We start from the raw sequence: 22,126 nt of genomic DNA on the forward strand, positions 1-22,126 counted from the left end.
CTCGTTAGGATTTGATAACTGCCTCAAACTGTAAGTTCCTTAAGCACTTTCTGCTCAGTAAGGGTCATAAAGACTACGACCAGCAGTGCTGTGTGACCTCGATCAGGTCCCTCAACCTCTCTGAGTCACCAACTGGCCATATGTAAAATTCTCTACACATGTTTCCCTCACAGTGAACACAGCGCATGACAAGTATAAAAAAATACACCTTGGTAGGCTCCTAATAAGAATGTATGCATGATTATTTTATTAAATATTATTTAATTCAGGTGAATTTGACCATCTCCCTAAACAGGCAAAACACCCCTAGCAGACAACAATGGGTGGCTTACAGTTCTACACTATTCTGACTGCTAGACCCAAGAAGACATTCATTTATTCACCAATAACTATTTATTTATTATAGCAGATACTGTGTTATGCTCAGGGAATAGAGCAATGAGGTGAAACAGCCACTATCCCTAACCCACCTTGCTACTTCCAGTAAATACTGATTAATTGATTCATTCATTCATTGAAACATTTTCAGTGACACCCAATTTTCCCCAGACCTCCCACTCCTCTTGCTCATTTCCTCCCTATCTGTAGATGGTTTCCAAGACTTCCATCAAGATAAAAGCTCTTTGTCTTATGCCAATATTTTAGAGGTTCTCATTTCCAAAAAAAAAAAAAAAAAAAGTACTAGAGGGTCACAAAATCACAAAAGAGGCCTCAGTCACTCAATGTCAAAATACGAGAGCTACCAACAAACCATCCTTCAGGTATTGATGCAAGAGTGACAGCAGGAGACAGGGGCATCTTCAGCAAACCATACGGAGGAACACTAAATCAAGCAAGGTTGGCAATAACTGGTCCTGGGCGATCATTATAATTGCAGGGATGACTCTCTAAAGACGATGGGAAGTTTTTAAGTTCAGAGAGAATGTACCATGAGGACAAAACTACATACATACATGTTGAAGACTGTTTATTAATTTGTTAAAGATATATTTAATTACTGAGCCCTTGGGCACTGTGCTGGATTCAAGATCACCCCACATCAGCCCTGCCCTGGCAGAGCTTCTAGTCTGGAAAGAGACATAATGCTATCTTGACCATCTCTTTATATTTGGAAATGTAACAAATGGAGGTAACGGGTGCTGTAACGCTTGTGGATTTAAGTCCCGGATGCTGTGTAAGGCTGCTCTTTTGATCTTTTTTCCACATGCTTCTTGTCCTGGGACTAGGCTTTGAGAAACCAGTGGGAACAGGAGATGTTACAGACACTCTCCTACCATGGTGAGAGGAAAGCTGCCTCTCTTTCTCTATTTCTCATCCTTTCCCCCAAATCTCACGGTTATTTCCATATAACCCATGGAAACCCATATAACGCCATTCAGTATTTTATATCTTTAATAGCTTCTCCCAATTCACTGCAAGGTCCCTGACTTTGCCTGCCCTCAGCCTCATGTGCACATGTCTACTCAAGCACACACAGGCTTATGAACTGAGTCTCTGGGTGTGCACCTAGCACCCCCAGCTGCACTGGCAGGAGTTCTACCTCTGATAATAATGCTGGTAACACCAATACGAGCAAACACGATGACAGGACTTACTGTATCCCAGGAAATGTTCCAGGTACTATTCATAAAACAACTGATTTAGCATCCATGACAGCTCCATGAGATACGTATGAATTTTTCTCCTCATTTGCAGATGAGAACACAGAGAGGTTAGGTAGATTCTCCAAAGTCACACAGCTAGTAAGAAGCAGACTAAGACTCAAACCTTGGCAGTCTGGTTCTAGAGTCTACACTCTTAAACATCATACTCTATTGCCTCTCTATCTCGTCACATGGTAAAGCTCAGGAATATATTCCAGGACCTTAGGCATTTATTCTCAAACTAATTTATTAAAGCCCCATGCGTTAAACTTGACTACGCTTTCTTAATTTATGGAGTAGTCACACGATCTTAAAAAAAATACCCAAGAAACCAAAAAGAGGGAGAGAATGGTAGAAGCAAATGCACCTGATTCTATGTGCATCGAACATATTCACTGCCCCTAATCTGACTGTATATGTGAGCAAACAAGATACATAAATCTGGGTAGATTGGTTGTTCATATAAACAATTCAAGGCCTTATCATGCCTCTCTGAACTGACTCCAATTCATCAAAAATGTAGGAGCAGGTTATATATGGCACCCTCCATTAACTAAAAGGCACCAATAAATTTCCAAAACGTAGGCTCAGCACCAAAATATGAATACAAATATATATATATGCATGTATGTATGTATGGGCGGAGAAATCCCCACATAGATTGCAGAACTCCGTGCAGCTTGTGTCTCCTCTGTGCAGTCTGGATCATGCATAATGCAACACCACAACTGCTAACAGCAGGCGCGCACCAGATAATTTACACTTGTTTTTATGGACACGAGGAACTGATCTTTGAAGCTGTCCCTAATGAGATTCCGCTTGGCCCTAACAGCATCCTGAGAGAGTGTTCCGGTTTTCTACTTGGCATCCGGTGCATATTTATAATGCAGAATACAAGCTCATTTAAATTGCACATGTGGATGTTGGTGTCTTCCCTATTTTAAAGGAAGATTTTCATATACTAAGGAGCACAGACTCCTCAATTACTAAACCCTACTTTACCTAAACAATGTCACTGACAGTCACCACAGGTACTTATCAGAGAGGGAGGTCCATCAAAGGGCTTCTACCTGCAGGGCAAAAAGCTCCCCCAATTCTAGTCCAGCCCTCAAGTCCAGAAATTCAATTAGGTCTTCAGCCAAAGGGCATCTCCAGAAAGCCTAATTATATAACACCTTCCTTGGTAGACACAATCTGGGGACAGTCAGGGAAAAAAACCTGAGGCCAGTCACCTAAATTAAAAACTTCCTGCCCCAAAGTGCTTGCAACACAAGCCTCTTTTTCTTATTATCTCCCCTCTTTTAAGTTCTCCTCCATATAAAATTTTTTCCTTAAGCTTGCCACTTTATACGGGGCTTTTTTAAATCATTTGGTTTTCAAGAGGTTTAGAGCTTAGTCACCCATAATCAAAGCTCCATTACATACGTACTTCGAGTTTCATCTGTTTTCCCTTATATTAAATTTTTAAAAAGGTTTCAATCACTATAATTAACACCAATGTTGCTAGGATGGTGTTATCTGTTCTTAACCCAAATCACAGATTTCTGTCATAATGGTTATTCATTAAGAGCTTATTAATAATAAGTTTATTATCTCAAAAAAAAAGTAAAGTTGTTACAAAACATACAAGTACAGAATAAAACTGGTTCTCCTTATGCAAAATGCACGATTCCCATGATAACAAATGACCCGTTTTCATGGTCTTCATTTCAGGTCAACTCCACAGATTAGGGGTAGTTGTCAGTCAGACTCCTAATCACTGGGCTGAAATATACCCTAATTAATTTCATGCTTCTCTCCAATAACTGTTGACTCCAAACAGGATCAATAAATAAGCATTTTACAAAGGAATTAAAACAATATACTTTCTAATGCCTCAGTTTTTAGAGAAAAATGTAGGAAACCCAAGTCTTTAGGGTCAAGTTGAAAGTGAAACTGATGTTTTTCCTATGTCAGAAATGAGAATTTACTACTGTCAATGTAAATGTCAACTGAAGGCAGGACAGATTACAGCATTAGTGTAGGAGTATCAGAAATACTCACTCTGAGCTTCATCCAGCTCCACCCTGAAAAAAATACGGGAGACTTACATGAGTTACCCTTTTTAAAGCCAAGGATTTGGTCAAGTCTAAATACATGCTCTCAAAATGAATGGATGATGATGAGGGAACACAAACTTCTTAGAGAAGCACATATTCAAGAGAGTACTGAATCCTCGCAAACTCAACTTTCATTCATTCATTCAACAAGTATTTGGAGCGTGTCTAGAATGTGCCTGGTAACCGTGAGAGGTGATCTGGATAGAGGCAGGTGAAAAGAAAAGAAGAAAACTACAAAGAAAGAGTAGCTGCCTTCAGAGCCTAGTGGAAGACAGTCATTTCGCAGATAACTTAAAATTACATTTATGGGGGCGCCTGGGTGGCTCCGTCGGTTGAACATCTGACTCTTGGTTTCAGCTCAGGTCACAATCTCAGGGTCCTGGGATGGAGCCCCACGTCCAGCTCCCCACTCAGCAAGGAGTCTGCTTGTCTCCCTCTCCCTCTGCCCTTCCCTCCACTCACACGCCCTCTGTCTCAAATAAATAAATAAATAAATCTTTAAGAAGTTAATAAATAAAAATGCATTTATGATAAGTGGAACCAAAGAAAAGCATTACTTGTAGGTACTCTGAATACAGAGCTTTCTCAACTTATAATGGGGCTGCCTCCCAATAAACCCATCGTTAAGTTGGAAATATCATAAGTCAAAAGTGCATTTAATACATCTAACCTGAGGAAAATCATAGCTTAACCTAGCCCACCTTACCCATGCTCACAACACATTAGCCTACCGTTGGACAAAATCATGTCACATAAAGCTTATCTTATAATAAAGTGTTGACTACCTCATGCAATTTAGTGAATACTGTACTGGAAGCGAAAAACAGAATGGTCGTATGGGTACAAAATGATTGTGAGTGCATTGGGTGTTGACTTTCATGAAAGCATACTGACGGGAGCTGTGGCTGTCACTGCCCAGCATCGCCAAACCGGATTGAACTATGTACTGCTAGCCCAGGAAAAGATCCAAATTCAAGTACAATTTCTACTGAATATCACTTTTGCACCATGGTGAAGTCGAAAAATCTCACGCCGACTTGCTGTAAGTCAGGAAAGGTCTATACACATAAAGGGTCACATAATCCAGAGAGGGGGTAGGGGCTCCCCTAAAGAAGTGACAAAAGAAAATGGGGGAAATAGTACTGAGGGAGAAGAGCTGTCAACATCATTCCGAACCTCAAAGTTCAGGGCAGTGGGCCAGCCTGATGCTCTCCCCACACCTCTCCATACCACTCCCTTAGAAAAAATTAAAAATAAAGAATTCAGAAGGTGTGCCTAGAAAGTTGGATTTACAACGTGTTTTCCTTCAATGTCAGCACCAAAAACAGACAGGATTGAAGGCCTTGGGAAAAATCGGTGGACAGATCACCAAAGTTGGCACTAAGTGCTGCCAAGTGTCTGGCTGGCACCAGGGTACAGACTAAATTGGCCATAAAAACCTCACTGTAGTCCTTGCTCCTCTCAAAGGAAATCATTTCGTGATTCACAATGAGGCTTACCCAGAGGCCAGTCTTAGGGGGAGGCCCTGAATTTTGAGCTTAACTCAATTGCACGGTTTAGGGCAAGAGTTTCATGTTTCAGATGTGCAGTCAGGTAACCTGATCCCATCAGAGTTTTAATGGCTTCTAAAAAATCCAAAGTGTTAAATCCTTTTCCCAGCCTCCCCCAGAGCGGTCTGAGGGTGTTTTTCCCCAACCTCCATTCCCCGCCCCACCCCCCCCGTCTCTTATTTTTCATACTCAAACTGTTACTAAGTCTGAGACACTAATTTAACACACATTTCTTAATCCTCAAGTCTGATTGTAATCTGTGCGCACAGACAGTACACACATACGTAGTATAGTCCCTTTAAAAAGCACTGACACAGAGGAAATAAAAGGATAATGGAATGTGTAGAAATGGTGCTTTATTTCAGAAACAGCATTATTACCGTGATTCCTTCTAAGCCTGGGGAGAACACTCTCTGGTTCTGGGGAAACCAAAGGCAGCAGACCCAAGTAAATTCCACAGCTCCAGTGAAGGCACATCTCAGAGTCACACTGTCTCAGGCAGCATGCCGGGAGTTGAGATAAGAGTTTATTAAGTCCGTGCCCCTGGCTATCAGTAAGTTCACACAGACTCAAACCCTCCCTCTCAGTGTGGGAGTCCCCTGGGAGACAGCACAGCCCTAAAAACTTTAAAAGCAGGAGGAAACGGAAACAAAAACAAAAACTTCTCAACAAGAGTAAAACAGACACCCAGATTAATGGCATCAGAAAAAAGTTACAGTATGATGGCCCAAAGGTGCCACCGGGAAGACTCCGTGGAAGCTCAAGGGTTAATGTGGGGCACGTGGTCACAATGAACAACATTATCGATAATAATAGCTACCACGCATTGAGCACTGAGATGCTGTACTACGTGCTTTACTAAGCACTAAGCATCCTCTAACATAACTTCACTGTTACCTAGTGAAGTATGTATTATTATGATGCCCACAGTAAACTAAGGCACTAGTAGTAGAGAATATACTGGAACACACGCAAGGGGCATGGGGGTGAAGAGACAGACCGGAATATGGATATACTATTGGAGGCGGGGGGAGCTTTTCAAATTTCTTTTTTTTAAATATATTTATAAATGTGCCTAAATTTCTGCCAGGCAACAACCACTCTCCTCCTGAGTTCTCCCCTCCAAAATACATTCATGCATTCTTTCCGTCCCTCACGTTCTTCTGTTTACGACTTTATTAAGATATTAAGTCCACCAGTGGTTCCTGCAGCCCGTGGTACAGCACCTCGCAAAACAGCACTGTTTGTTTATAAGGTGACACAACCTTCCCCGCCGTGTGGGGGCATGACTAAAATCCACTAATGGCCAGAAAGCTCATTTTAATTCTACACTTAACAAAATAAACACCTCATAAAGGCAGGTAAGCAGAAGCTACTTTTCACTCTGGACTGCTTTGTCTTAATAACCTTTGAAAGGAAGGAACGGACTGCAGGGAACGGGCTCTCGCACATGCAGAACACAATTATGGCACGAAGAGATTGTGATAAAAGCAAAACCCCTTATGCAAAGTTAAATTCTTTTTTTTCCTTGAAGGTGGAGGGGGGAGTACCTCTCCCAAATATAGACCGTTGCTAAATTGCAATGGTTCTTTCACTGCAAATTCTGGCTGCATTAGTGGGATCTACAAGCCTGTCTGAAAAACCAGGGCATTTGATTTCCCTGAAACCAATTCCCAAAAGGGCTGATTTTTCCCCCTCTTTTGTCCACAGAAAATGAAGCTCCACTTACATGTTGGAGGAAATATTTCAAAACATTCCCTTTTTCCTCAAAGTGCAGAATTTATGGTAACAGATAATTAACAACAAATGACAAACAATCTGAGCAGTAAAGGTCCCAGTTTGGTTGCCAAGATGATGGTATCAAATTCCAAGATAAACAGTGGAGCGTGCCGACTGCCATTAACGTCCAGGGGTCTAGATGGAGAGATGCAAAACAGACCAGGCATCCGCCACCAAGGGGCACAATGTGAAGCAAACCACCTCCCACGGGGTTATTATTTCCCTTCTGAGTCCTCAAAAGTGTCAGTGGGTGTGGGGGTAGGACGGAGCTCCCTCCACTGTACTGAACAGACACCCAAGCCTTTATAGCTCACATAGGGAAAACATTAATCTTCTTTGAACTGCATTCTGGAAGAATGAGGAATTAATATCCTTTTGGAGTTAACACCTCCTTCCTCGTTCGTTCTTCCCAAAGATTTGCATCTTCTTTTCTCCGAGTTTGTTGAGTCAAAATAGGTTTCAGGGCTGCCAGTTGTGCCCAGAATGTGAGGGTTAGGAACAAAGTGAAAACAAGTTAACCTGTAAAAGTTGGAATTTGAGCACAACATATGGTAAGTCTCCCAGATACTAACAGATGGCCAACCTTGGGAAATCGCAATTTCAGATATTCTTACATTTCTCAAAAGCCAGTTCATAGTTTGCTATTTGTCAAATTGATTTTTTTTAAAAATATTGAAATACAAACCTAAAGTTCGAATTACCTAGAAGGGCCTAACAAATTGTCCTTCTCAGAGACCAAGACAGGTCAATGTATCAAAAAATTGCTATTCTGATCCTTTCAAGGGCTGGATTTGTTGGTATGTGGGGTTGGTATGCATAACCCAGAAAGCTAAGGTGCAATTTGTCTTATCTCCTTGTAAAGTCCATCTTGACTGATGTTTAGGGATGCTGACACTCTCCTGGTATTACAGTCAAGCCCAAGGCCGGGAACATCATAATTGCAAGAAAGAGTTATGATCTAATGACTATATCTTCCAATCTGTCTGTCTGTCTCTTTTTCTCTATTCTTTCCTCCCACCCTCTCTCTGTTTCCTTCACACATATTCCCATTTCTCCTCTTCTCCATAAAACACACATCTCATTATATTCCTTGCCCACCCAAGCAGGACCAGTATGCAAAAGCTGGTAATATTTTTTAAAATGGAATATGTTAAACATAAGGTAAAACCAAGAACAATGGTTATGATATTTGATTTAAAAAAGAAAGTATCTAATACAGTCTGATAGGCTTCTGTAGTTATCTTTGAAGTCTTAAGGCAAAGCAAAATGAAACAAAAAGAGAACTATTTTCCAAAACACAGGACTAAAATAGAGCTGGTATACTGTCTATGTCATAGCAAAAGGCTAAATCAGGAAATTAGGGAAACATGCTTAAGTTGCTTAGCTGGTGGAAGACTTAATTTTTTTCTTGATTTCGGTTTTAAGTCCTTGTGCAAAACACATTTTAAACTAAGTGTGCAATATGTAAACAGTTTGAAACTTGGTCTGTGGCCCAAATACCTAAAACCAAATACCACAAGTAAGCCACTTTTCTTAGCCAATCAGTATAAATGCCAAAATAGCCCACCGCAAGATGGGAAAAGATATTTTTCCAATCCAAGAATTATCAAATCTTTGAGCTGGAAGGTTTCAGAGGCTTTCTGCACAAAGAAGTAAATGGGCTTGAGTAGAGTCTGTGTTACAGCAATCTTTCAAGGAAACCACTACCAGCAGAGGAACCAAGAATGGTTTAATTCTCACTTGGAATTTTAAAGCTCAATAATATCAAGTACTGAACATTTACCTGTTTGCTTTATTAATGGTACTAGTTTTTCTTTCTCCTCTCTTTTTCTCAACTGGTGTCAAGAGCTTTACTACTTAATATAAAACTGCACAAAAACTTAAACCCACTAGAGGGGCTTATATTCTTGATTTGTGGTAAAGAAGAAAATATGGAAAGCCTGCAAAAATGCATTTTCTTACATACATTTTACCCTTCTACAGGGACAGAAAATGAAGAAAAAAATCTTCAAAACAAAACAGAATAAAAATATGCAGACCCAAATACTGTGAGGGCCAATAAATCCAACAGAGTTTCCTCTTTGCAGAGTTCGTGTTTCTACAGAGACAAAGCCTCCAAGTGTACTTCTACATAAAAAAAAAAAAAGGCAGACTAACATGGTGGTCTGCAAAAGGGGGGTAGTTTTGTCCACACTGATATTGAAATAATAGCCCAATCATGCCAGGATGGCTACTGAAACATCTAGTTTCCAGCACGCTGTGGAAGTCTAAAAGGGGAAAAAAAACATGGAAGGACAGAGCTGAGGAAAAACCCGAAAAGGAAGAAAAACAAGCTGATGGGACAGATCTTCTGAGACTCGGCGAGCTTCTTTTCCTCTTTAGAAATAATTCAGAACTACCAAGACTTTGCTGTACGACACGTCGTCGATTCAGTGACCTTGGCGTTGTTTTGATAGCTTAAAATCTACACCTTCACATGAGCTCTACAATCTCAGAATTAAAATTAAATAGGTCTCAAATACAGACTCCCTATTGCATTACTTCCTAGTTAGCTGTTTTATATGTTTTTCTCAAAACATCTCCACGAAGGAAGTTAAAAAAAAAGAATAACAAAAACTGTATCTAGAGCAGGCAATAGATTCAATCCATAAGGAGAGGAGAATTGAATTCCCAGTTTCAGGATGTGTCTATCCATTGACTATGGCCACACGTCCCCTATGAATCTTTCTTTATCTCTATAAATGTAGGTAAGTATTTCAGAATTTAAAATCCAGGCATACCATAGTAGATGTCAAAATTCTTTACCCTCCCCGAAAGTCAAGTAACCAAAAAACAAACAAAATACTACACAGTTATACAACACACACCCAGGGTTCTAAGAACAAATGTCCACATGGACAAAAAAAAATTCTAATTTTAGGTTGCCTTTTTAATGCTCGAATGCAAACAAAGAAATCTACAGAATAGGAAGAAAGTCAGCTCTAAAATGAAGTCAAACTGTCACGGACCACAAGACCAGTACCCTCAGGGAGTATATAGGAAAAAGAACTTACTTTAAAAAAAGAAATGAGAGAGGAAAAGAAAAATACTCTGTGTTTACATATGAGTGCAAACGAAAAGAGCCATTCAGCATCTCCACGATAAATTTCAGAATGAAAACATTAACAAAAATTATGGCCATGCTAATGTGCAGACCAGTGATAAATTTGTAATGAGAATGAGCATGAGAATGAGCGGCTTACCAAGGGAAAAAATGTTTAGAATTTTTTCCCCAACAGCGAATGCAGCCCAGCTCCAGAGCAAAGGATGAATTTCTACCTTGTTAGTAAAGTGTAATGTTACAGAGCCCCAGACGTTCATTCATTCATTCATTGCTATTAGTCTTCCTCTGGGTGAGAGTTTGGCGGGGGGGTCATTCCCTCTCTGCCACATCCCCAAGATGCCTCACTATTATATTCTATTCCTACAGAACACCACTAATGATGAGGGATTTATATTCTTAATTTCAATCCGGACCTGAAGATAAGATAAGAAGCAGGAGAAATCGGAAACTGCCAGAGTGGGAGGCCATGATGCTAAAAAGGCACGAATCTGAAATTCAGGGCCCAATGTACTAATGACCATAGACCTAGACTAGAATCCAGGTTCTCTGAAATACTCTCAAGTAGTCTACTACAGCAAGCTGCTTACTTTCTGATACTATGTACTCTGATGGCCTCCAAAAATGCATCAAAAAAGACCTCTTAATAAATTTCCCTTCAGGTAGAGGACTAGAAAGGAGGCAACCTCTTTGGCCCTGCTCCCACCTTCCCACACGTGAGCAAGTGGAATTATACTGAACCAAAATGCAGCCTTTGGTCTATTCCTCAATTACAACGTAAAATAGAAGAAAGTGTCACCCAAAGAAAGTAGATTTACATTTGTGTGAGCTTTCCGTGCAAATCTTGCAAACAAGGCAGAAGGACTTATAGACAAATTAGATTTTTATCATTCTTAAAAAAAGTTTTTATCATAAAAGTATTACATAGTTGTTATAATAAGAATTCAAATTATACGAAAGTATATAAAATAAAAAGTAAAAGGTCTTTATCCACCAACTCCCTCCCCTAAATTCATTCCCTAAATAATCACCAGTAATGTCAGTTATTTATTTTTCTACACACTTTTGTATTTTTTTAACCAAGAGGTACCATTCCATAACTCTCCTGTGTAACTTTGTTTTTGCACCTAAGGGTGCCTAATACAGACCTGACATAAACATTTACTTCCCAGCATGAGAAATGAAACTTCAGAACGCACAAACAAACAAATGAAATCCTATAAGAATTTGGCATGGAATGATCACCAAGCTACTCTAAAAGCTACAGATCATTTTTGATTCACAACGCCCAAGCAAATACTGACAGATACTTTACAACGCAATAAAGAGTAACAAGAACACAAGTTGGACTTGTCAGGTTTTATACAAGAAGTTTAGAAAGGAAGATGTTAACACTGATGTTGCCAGCTAGACACAAAACCGTATGAAAAAGATCATAAATATTATCATAGCATTTGTTTATCAAGTGCTATATCTTTCAGGCACTGTATGTCATATGCTTTACCTCATTTAATATGCACAACTATCTTAAAGGGTCATTCAACCCATTCTACAGATGAGAAGACTCAGTAATTTGTCCATCATCGCTCAGCCAAGCTAGTAACTGGCAGGATCAACACTTGTATATAGATCTCTGATTTCAGACCACACTCTCAACTATCAGATGAATATTGTTCTCATTCCCTAGCCCAAGCTGTGGCCCATTGCACTCAATCCTGGTTAATTATAATTAACTCCTGATGCTTCTGTTTTAAGAGGGAAGAGGGAAGTCTAAGAAACTGATGGGGGATACAAGACCCTGAGAACAGCCCATGAGGAAGAAAGCCACTGTGATTTCACAGAGAACAACCAGGCAACACTCAGGTCCCTGGATTCCTTCTCCCCTTGGGACTGTCACTCCCAAGGACTAACTAAAGTAAGTGAGACAATCCTAGGCTGTTTATGACCTTGACAGGCACCAAGAAGTTAGAACATCTGCTAACCCTGATGGTCAAATATTCCACCCAGAAAAGTTTGCTGGGAATGGTTCTTTGAAGAAGACAGGACAAGACTTACCAGTGATTTCTTACTCATTTATTTTTACTCCACTGATTTTCAAAATGAGTTGAGACAGCTTAGAATAAAAAATCCAGAATCAATAAAACAATCCTTAATAACAGCGAACATGTATTGAATGTAAACTATGAACTCAGAACTCCTCTAAGAACTTTACAAGTAATACTCTTTTAACCTTCACAGCAACCTTTTGAGATAGGCACTATTTTATCGTCTACATTTTACAAATGGAGAAAGAAAACACAGAGAACTTAATACATTTCTCCATGGTTGGTTACACAGCTAGTAAGTGGTGCAAACCAGGTTTTAAATCTAACAATCTTATTCCACTAGAGATGTCAACCACTCCACTATGCTGCGTCCCAAAAACAAGTATTGAAGAACAAGAGCACAGGAATATTCCAGAGGTGTTGACACTGAAGACAAAGACAAGCAAAGGGACTAAAACTGAAAATAAAATTTGGTATGAGCTTCCTAGCAACCAATTCTTAAAGAAAAAGGTGAGGAATCAACCTCAGTAGGGTGACCAACCATCCTGGTTAGCACAGGACTAAGGGTTCTCCCAGAACACAGGACTTTCAGTGTAAAAGCTGAGATGGCTGGATGCCCTACTGAAAAAGGTTTTATAATATTTTATTAGGCTTCACATAATTAAAAATATACAAAATCTTTATGGTGCTTTCAAACCTACGTTGGCTCCTTCAGCACCTCCTCCCACCAACATTAAAAATATTAAATTCTAAATAATTTTTCTCAACACTCTGCTTGGGGAAAAGGAAGGGACTGTAGAAAAACAAAACACTGTTAACTGTTGGTTTTCAAACATCACATCTATCACTATGTTCAAGAGTCTGGGTAAGAGAGGCATACACATTCTTGGCTAAATTCTGCCCTATCAACTCCAACTGTGCTTTCATTTTCTTTCCCAAGGTCATTTAAGATTGCTTTCTTAAAAAAAAAAAAAAAAAACTTCCTTTGGATTTTCCCATTTGCAACAACATGGATGGACCTAGACGGTATTATGCTAAGCGCAATAAGTTAGAGAGAAAAAGACAAATACCATACAATTTCACTTCTATATATATGTGGAATCAAAAAAAACAAAACAAAACAAATGAATAAACAGACCAAAAAAGCAAAAATAGACCCACAAATACAAGTATAAACTGGGGGTTGCCAGAGGCGAGGGAGGTGAGGGGATGCACAAAATGGGTAAAGGGGGGTGGGAGGTCCAGGCTTCTGGTTATGGAATGAATGAGTCAAGGGGATGAAAGGCACAGCACAGGGAATAGAGTCAATGATATTGTAGCAGTGTTGTATGGTGACAGAAGGCAGCTACACTTGTGGTGAGCACAGCATAAGTTATAGACTTGTCCAATCACTGTGTTGTACACCTGAAACTAAAGTAACATTGTGTGTCAACTATACTTCAATTAAAAAAAAAATTCTTCCTTATGTCACAGGCAGAGACACAGGCCAGTGGTTCTTAGAAAGCTTGGTGGCATCCTCGTCAGAACTCATGAGAGAAACCAAACCAAGACCAAGTAGTAAATTTTCCGAAGCTACTTGAAACAATAGCTCTGAAGTCAGTGGTGAGCTTGATGAAGATGGGGACCACGTTTTATGTATCTGTATTTCCCCTAGAGCAATCCCTTGCAAATAAATGTTGTCTAAACTGCAATCTTAATCTCAGTATGTCAGAGCTAAAAAGACCCGTAACTGTCATTTGGTACAAATGCGTACAGATGAGTAAACCAAGGCATGGAGAAGAGAAGTAAATTGCCCAAGGTGGGTCACAAAATTGACGTGAGACTAACTGAATTAAATGGAAGTGAACTATTCCTTAATTAAGGCAAGAAAACCCTACTAAGTTATGTGAAAGAAAACAATGGATCACTTAAGGGATCAGAATTGTAATTCCAATTCAGGTGGTCCATTATGGGTCTTCATAAACCTCAGCTGTAAGTGAAAAAGGACAGGAAACATTTTAAGGATCCCACGTAAAACAATGAGCAACTATTCAAATGGAAAAGACAAAATATTTTTAGGAAGAGGAACCAACCTCTGCCGTGACATGTTAAGAATTTCAGAAAAACCAAAGAAATTTTAGACTAAATTTTTTATGGATATTTTCCAGCCAATTTAAATTTTTATTTAGATTAAGCACATTTTTTTTTTACTATAAAAGAAATATAACATGATCACATTTAACTAAGATACCTGAATGCCCAGTATGGGCTAGTCACTGTGCTAGGGAAGCAAGCAAGAAAAAATCAAGCCAAGGAAAAGGTGATCCAGCTGCTTGTCACCTTCATACAAACACTCAAAATGTTAAGATAGAACAGAAAAATTCCAGTGAAAAACTCCAAATCTCAATCACAATATCTCATCTCAATGCACAGTCAGATCAGTGGATCAATCCATCAATCGGTAGTTCTGAACACCTGTTACCTGCTCAATCACTGCTTTTAAGAAATGAATGAAAGAGAGAGGTAATAATGCAGGTGGTATGGCTTGAAGAAGGGACGAGGGGCATCATGTTGGGGAGGGGGGCACAGTCAGCTTGGACTGGGAGAGATAGAAGAGGTTTTATAGATGTAGAGAGGCCAGAACCGACTTGAGGCATTTTATGAGCAGAGCATAAAAGCGCTTCTCACCCCTCAGCTGTGAGAAGCAGTGAAAGCAACGGCACCACGATGGAGAGGCCCAAGGTGTGCTAGGGTGACAGGGAGCCAACCTGTGCAGCAGCTGGAGCAAAGGGTTCAGGCGGAAAGCCCTCAGTAGATGATGAAGGTGAAAAGGCCACCTGGACCCTGACTGTGGAAGAGTGCTCTATTCCAAGGTGGGAAGTCTAGTGAAGGGCTACACAGCTGTCTAGGCTACCATGACAAACCTCATTTTGCAAGCCTTTTTTTTTTTTTTTCCCCCAGAAAGGGTATATGTAATTTGATCCTTTGATTTTTTCATGGCTAGATCTCAGCAGATTAGTTCTAAGGTTACATGATTTTTTAAATATCTCTGTTCATTCCCAGTTCACCAATAGAATCTTAGGGCCATGAATGAGTGAAGACTTAAGGTGACAGTCCCTATTAGTCATCTTCCAAGGAATCTGAGGCAAAACATACTTTCTTTTGCCTGAAAGGAAACAGAATTCACAAAGTTCTTTGTGATTCTTTAACACAAAACGTCACACTGGCAGAACAAAGCTAAAGGTATCCCAATTCCAGCTTGCACAAATTCTATTAGCATATTTGGAGGAAAAAAAAATCATTAAAAGCAGAAGAATAAAAGAAAATTTGAAATGAACACAGACTTACTCTTCAGAAAAGTCATTTTAACAAACGAAAATCATATTTACCTTAAAAACTTTTTCTTAACATCCTGTTAACAATCCTTCATAATCATGAATAAATTGTGATTTAAAGAAAGTATAAAATTCTTCAAAATAGTTTCACGTTAACCATTCACAAGGATTTCTTTCCCTTTTTCTTTTCTTTCTTTTTTTTCCCCAGAAATCCCATCGTAGGTAACTGAGTGGCTCTGTAGAATATACTTGCAAAGTAACATCCTAGTATTTACACTAATACCCAAGCAGTCAAGAGAGATCCTTTTGTTTCATTAGTGTTTCTAAATTTGGGGGGGAGGTGTGTGTGTGCATGTGTGGGGGGGGTCCTACTATTTTTTTAAATGCTCAAATAAAGCAAACACCAAAAAAAAAAAAAAAAAAAAAAGAACTTGTGACTTAGACATGCCCCGAGTTCAGTTTTGCCAGGAATGGAAAAACAGTCAACAGAGCCCTAACCTCCTTTCTCTCTTGACTATACAATAGTGTTCAAAGAGGTTTAGTCCTACTATGAAAGACTCATGTTAGACATTGGAAGGGTCTAATAGAGAATGAGCACCAGGCATTGAATAAACTAGGGAGATGGTGACCTTTTGCCCCTTCTGCTGAAAGCCCAGCGCATCCTGTAGCAGAGAAACAGAAAAAAGCTGGTGTGCATCCAGGTGCTGCAAAATCCTTGCCTCTGGATTTCTCCCACACTCCGTTCCTTAAACAGTTTAAAACTGAAACATGACTTAAATAGTATTAGGGAGTGAGAGAAAAGTACAATTCCTGGAACCAACTGTTCCACTGTCCCTTAATCCTTTGTTCCCCATATTGTTGGAGTCCTGCAGCATGCAGCACACGTTCCACTAGCAACAGGCAAGACAATGGATTTAGCAGTGGCTGGACAATTAGTCCCAATTAGGCCTATTTCCCAGCTGAATGTAAAGGGGTAGTGGGGTGAGGTGGGGGGGGGGAACTACAGAAATTTTAAAGAAATATTTCATCGTGGAGGCAAACAATACATGTAAAGCAAACTGAACCAGGGGTCAGGAGACTGCCAAAAGTCACTGTGTGACACTGGGAAAATACCTTAACCTCTCTGTTGTTATCCACAAAATGTGGGCAACCAACCTACCCGCCCTTCGATCTGGTGATATAATGTCAAATTGTGGTTGAAAGTACTCCGAAAATCTGAAAAAGTTACCCAGATGCAGGGTACTCTTCTGAGCTATATTTGGAAGCACGTATACCCATCTGTTTTACACATCATACACCTTTTATTCCCCCTGGCAGAAGTCATTAGTGACTTTCTTATTTTATTTCTATTTTCTTGATTGCTAATTTTTTTAAGTTCATGAGTGATACTTACATATGTACATGCGGTGGCTGGAATCTGCTCTGGTTGATGTTGTAGTGTGTGAATGCCTGCGTGGGGTTTGAGCTGTACTCATCCACCGTTATGGTAACTTTGCCTTGAGAAGGAATCCCATGAGCCATCCTTCCTCCCTATAGGCATGAGCAATTCACAACTTTCCGGAGCAAAGGATGGAAGCAGGCATGGTGTGTTTCAGCCAACCTCTGAACCCAAGGATCTACTCATCAATACCACTGTGCGTTTCTGAAAAAAAAAAAAAAAATTACAAAATGAGAAAAAAGAAAAAGGAGGTGCTCTAAGAAACGTCAAATATGACACCTGGACCTGAAACAGGCTCGGAATAAAATCTTAATATGTGTCATTGCCTCGTGAATACAACCTTTCCCAACACGCTACCCTGCATGCACTTCTGAGTGGACCCTGCACTCCATATGACATTGCTGGCTGCCAGCAAATCAGTTCAATGGTGTTCAAACGAAGATTTCCTCTTTAATTATAATTATGGCACTTAACATGAATTACGGAAGGGGCATATCCACAGTTGCCATGGTGTCTAACTATAAATGGTTTGTGCTCGAAGTGGAGAATCTTCCAAACCTTCCCTGCTAATTGGAATGTTGGTCTGTACAAAGTTGATGTCATAGAATAATGTGAAATCTTAATGCTTAACACAGCCATATAACACGAGGACAAATGTAAGTTTAAAATGCTGCACTTACAAGAGATACCTGTGTACAACCGTAACACACACATAATACATGCTCATGTTACATGCAATTTTTTTCTTTCACAAGCAGTTCCCAAAATACCTAGGTACTCAACGCCTGGTATACATATGTATTCCACTCTGGCCAAGAATCTTACGGTAAGGCAAATCCTTCTTGCTAAATGTTATATGATTTCTTCAAACACTCCAGTCATGCGGGGGAGAGTCAAATACATGGAGGCTTGGACCACTACTTGGATGCATTCGTTACGGCCCCTCTTAGCGCCCAGAGAGAGCACTGAACGGGGGCAGCCGTTACATTTACTACCTCATTCTTGCTTGGTGCTGTATAATTCCCAGTTGTTGGTTTCATTTTTTCAAAACTTCCATTAGTTTTGATTATTTTGATAAATGTCGATATATTATTTGCTGAGCTGGGTTGAGAAATGAGGATGTTTATTTTTATGGTAGGGATGCAAAGACTAAGAGAGCAAATGCCTGCACTGAGGCTGTTGGAACTCATCAGTGCAACAGCGAAGAAATGGGTAGCACCCTCCTTGAGTAACCCTTGGGTAACCCACGCTCTTTACTTTAAGTGCCCTGCATCAGAATATGTTTGCCATGTGCGCCATTAAGCTCAGGGAATCTTAGCTGTTATCTCAATAAAAATATTTAGAATAATAAGATTAGATTTAAATTTGGCATGAAACACCTTAGATATCAAGCAAAAGGCAGATGGCCTGCCATAGGCCATTTATTTTATTATTTTACAACCCGGGGGTTGTGTAGTCCTCCATATGCTAGCTGGGCTAAGAAATTCCACAGCGTTCTACTCAAATCATTGCCTTCTTCATAATAGCAAAGCAAGCTAAATGACACTCACCTTGCCTTCGTCCCTAATGCACAACGCCACTGCCAAGAGACGAATCCCTGGTGTTCTGGCATTTTAAACAAAGTGTCACTTTGGGTTCTCTTTCTTCTTCCTGACTTCATGGGAGGTAGGGGTCCTTTAAGCACTAGTTGATAGACAACCAGGCCAGGAGGATTAACTAAATTAAAATCTTTCCCTGCTCCTTTGATGTAAGATATCTATAAGAACTGCTTACAAATCATAATGTAGCAGTTTTCATACCAAGTTTGCAGCTGTTTCCTTAATTTCCCCCACAATTATATTTTGCTGTTATTTTGCATAACAGTAAAACACAACACCTGCTTCAAATTGCAGTCCTGTTCTAAGTACTGTAATTCTCTTTTGAGACACAAAGTACCGAGACACTACTGAAGCGCAAAACTGCATAATTGCGCCACGCTGAAAAGTAAATACAAATGAAAACATCTTCCTGTTATAGAAATGACTGTCATTAAAAAGAATGTTAGCCATCAAAGCACAGAGGGAAAAAAATACACATCTTCAGACTGCGAGAACTTAGTGTTTGCATAAATTAAAGAGTGGTGTAAAAATTACATGGCAATTCTTATGTTCCTGCCATCAATGTCTATTGTGTGAGATACACAGCATTAAGAAGCAAAGGAAACAAAATTCATGTCTACACCATTGTGACCTCTCAGTAAGGATCTCTGCACTCTGTGCCAGAAAAAGGTTTAAATGTTTCTGGAGTAAAGTCACCAATTAAACTAAGCAAAAGAGCCTAGAAATAAAATTTCCACACCTATTCTGCCAATATCGATGCAGTGACTTAGAGTAGCTAGCGTTAGACCCTCCCATTTGAAGCACAGGAGAGAACTTAGAAGGTGATCAAGTCACACTCCTAAATGGTCCAGTCTGTCCTAAAGTCCAAGTAGGATTGCCTTTCCTATCAAGGGAACATCTGTGCCTCTTTGCACCTTTGCCCCAGGAAGACAAATAGAACATCTTTTCATCAGCAAGCACAGGCCCCTATAACTCTGAAGGGCTAAATGGGTGGCTGGCACCTCATTTGAATTCATCTTTACCATGTTCTCTTTCAAATGTTTTATCGAAAGAGTGCACCTGCAGTGTCTACCTTCTTTAATCTGGAGTCCTTTGAAGAAACTGTCAGACTGAGGCAGAGAGCTTCAAAACTTTCACAGGAACCTTTACAGACAAGTCAAGAAAAGGCTTATTTTTTAAAATACTATGTTCACCCCCACTCAGATATTAAACACCAACACATGGAAAAGACTTTTTTTTTCCTAGCCAATTCTCAAAGACAATGGCCACTCCTCTGACCTGAGAAATTTGGGGAAAGCTTGAAACAAGACAGAATGATACACTGCCTAAAACTATCCAGAAGCTGATTTACCTTGCTTCACATATTCAGCAGTAAAATCTTCCAAATGTTCAGATTTTGGAGCATGCCATCCTCATTACACTTACATCACTTTTTATGTATAATATTTAAAGAAACCAGTACTCTTTAATTTTCATTTTATATTTCAGCACATTTGCTCCACAAAACAAAGGAACCTGGTACTAAATGTCAGGAATCCTAAAAGAAAATCTAAAAGGGACTGACACTGCCAAACGTTCATGCTGGTGCTAGTTTGATTTTCGCTTAAAAAAAATCATGTGGGCTCATTTTGCATTTCCTAGACAGCAATCCAGTCTCCTGTCCCTTAAGCTGTGCAACTTGCAATGTTCTTTTTCAGGAATCTAGCTGGAAAACCTTTTAAAGTCTGCTGGCAATGAAAGGATTAAAAGCTAAGGAATTAAATAACTGTCTCCACCTCCTAGACACCAGAAGTCCAATTTACCAAAAGTTTCAAAGCAACAACTCATGACCTCCCTACCGGAGCTCGCTCGGCACAGCCTATGAGAAAGGAGCCCGTGATTTTCTCGTTTAAACAAGGATGCTCATTTTACTCACTAGCCCTAAGAAGATCGCCCGACCGCCTGGCCGGACTTTGGAACTCGCTTGCTCCAACTCCACCAAATTTCGCTCTCTCCTCCCTCTGCCTCACGGATCGAGGGATTTCTCAACTCACGCCCCTACTCTTTTATGCCCACCTCCGGTTACTCATCGCCGTATCCCGGAGCGATGCCTACAAGCCTTCTCAGAGCCTTCTCCGCCACCGTTTTGAGAGGGATGCACAAAGTTCCACGTGCCTCTGTCCACAGAGCGCCCCCCCTCCCGACGCACTTACACCTGAACTTGTCTCCAGCACTGCGGACACCCGCCTGGCACATTCTTTCGGAGAGAAAGGGCAGGACTTTTCTCTTGCGCCTCTGGCAAGGCGTAGAGCCTATATATGGTGGGGCGGGGGGGCGCGGAATTCTCTACTTTGGATTGGTTTGTTTGTTTTAAATCTAGGGTGGGCAGTTGGGGGGGTGTCCTTCAGCAACTACGCGCACACACGCGCGCACACACACAGACACAGACACATACACACACACTCGCCCTGCCCTCCCGGCTCACGGCCGGCTCGTCTGGGCTACAGCTCCCCCTTCCTTCCTGGAGCACCACCAGCTCGCCTTACTCGCTCAGTCCCCCGTTGCCACCACCGTCGCCTCCGCTGCTGCCGCCGCTGCTGGCACTGCTGGAGCTGGCGCTCGCGGCCCCGGGCTCCGCTGGGCGCCTGTCTTTCTTTCTCTCTCTCTTTCCCCCAGCCCCGGATTGATTGATGACCACCGGCGGCCAATGGCTCTGACACCGCGCCATCCTCGCTCGAGCATCACAGCCCCACGCCCCCGACGTCAGCCTCGCGGGCGCATTGGCATCCCCGAACCCTCAGAGCGGAGCCCGCGCCCGGAGCCGCCGCCGCCGCCGCCTCCCTGCTCTCTGCCCCGGAGCTGCCGGGCTGCTTTCCCGGAGCGGCGGAGAAAGGAAGGGAGGGAGTCAACGAGCGTTGGAAGGGGGTGTGGAGGCCACGGATTTCCCCCCTCTTTAGAAATCTTTTCTTTCCCTTAAAGTTTTGTTTTTTCCACCCCGACCTGTTTGTGTTTGTTTGCAGCATCTAAATCAATTACACATATTGCGTGACCCGCATTTGCACTTAATTTAGGGTATGTTGGGGGACGGGGTTAGTAAATGTTCTATAAATCTACCCCACTGGGGCATCCTTAATTTCTTGTTGGTGGATTCTAACTCCCTCCCGGATCTCCAGAAAAATGCCCCCTTCATCTCCTAGGCCGCAAAACCCCAGAATTCAAAGGCTTTACAAAGATAACCCTGTTCCGTGTAAATAGCAAAGAAACTCATGCCTCTCTAAAGAAGAAATAGGGCGGCAACGGTTACTTTTTCTCCTCGCTCGTCCCCCCGCCGCCCTGCCCGGGTCGTCGGCTCGCTCCGCAGGTTGCGATCGTGAAGAGACCGGAGGCGGCAGGGGACAGCGAGGTTGGGGCACGGGGACAGGGTGAGAAAAAGCCCCGCGCGAGAGCTGCGCGCGCGCGGGCGGCCCCGGGGGCGGCCGCGCAGCGCAGCCCAAGCACAAAGCTGCGCGGCGCCTTCCCGGCCACCGCACCTCGCTCGGGCCGCCTCGGGCGCCCGGGGCTCGGGCCAACACAATGCACCC

The 22,126-nt window shown here is 41.3% G+C and overlaps 1 protein-coding gene across 8 annotated transcripts in view; it reads right to left on the minus strand.

Moving 5' to 3' along the window:
• Positions 1–21,889, minus strand: part of MPPED2 (metallophosphoesterase domain containing 2) — a 176,362-nt gene extending 154,473 nt beyond the window's left edge. For 4 of the 8 annotated variants that reach the window (XR_004621336.1, XR_004621334.1, XR_004621335.1 and 1 more), the window contains exons 1-2: positions 21,092–21,466; positions 16,924–17,172 (exon numbers count right to left, since the gene is read on the minus strand). Coding sequence is in view for 5 of the 8 variants with exons in the window: in XM_002924140.4 (XP_002924186.1) it covers positions 16,924–17,051 (128 nt within the window). In the remaining 3 variants the exon portion in view is untranslated. Of the gene's footprint in view, positions 1–16,923; positions 17,173–18,518; positions 18,540–20,621; positions 20,641–20,758; positions 20,851–21,091; positions 21,467–21,849 lie in introns of those variants that run through there. The other 4 variants (XM_019804759.2, XM_019804758.2, XM_034645517.1 and 1 more) reach the window with 4 other exon arrangements.
• Positions 21,890–22,126: the final 237 nt, after the last annotated feature.

The sequence above is a fragment of the Ailuropoda melanoleuca genome, chromosome 16 (genome assembly GCF_002007445.2).
Source record: "Ailuropoda melanoleuca isolate Jingjing chromosome 16, ASM200744v2, whole genome shotgun sequence".
NCBI lineage: Eukaryota > Metazoa > Chordata > Mammalia > Carnivora > Ursidae > Ailuropoda > Ailuropoda melanoleuca.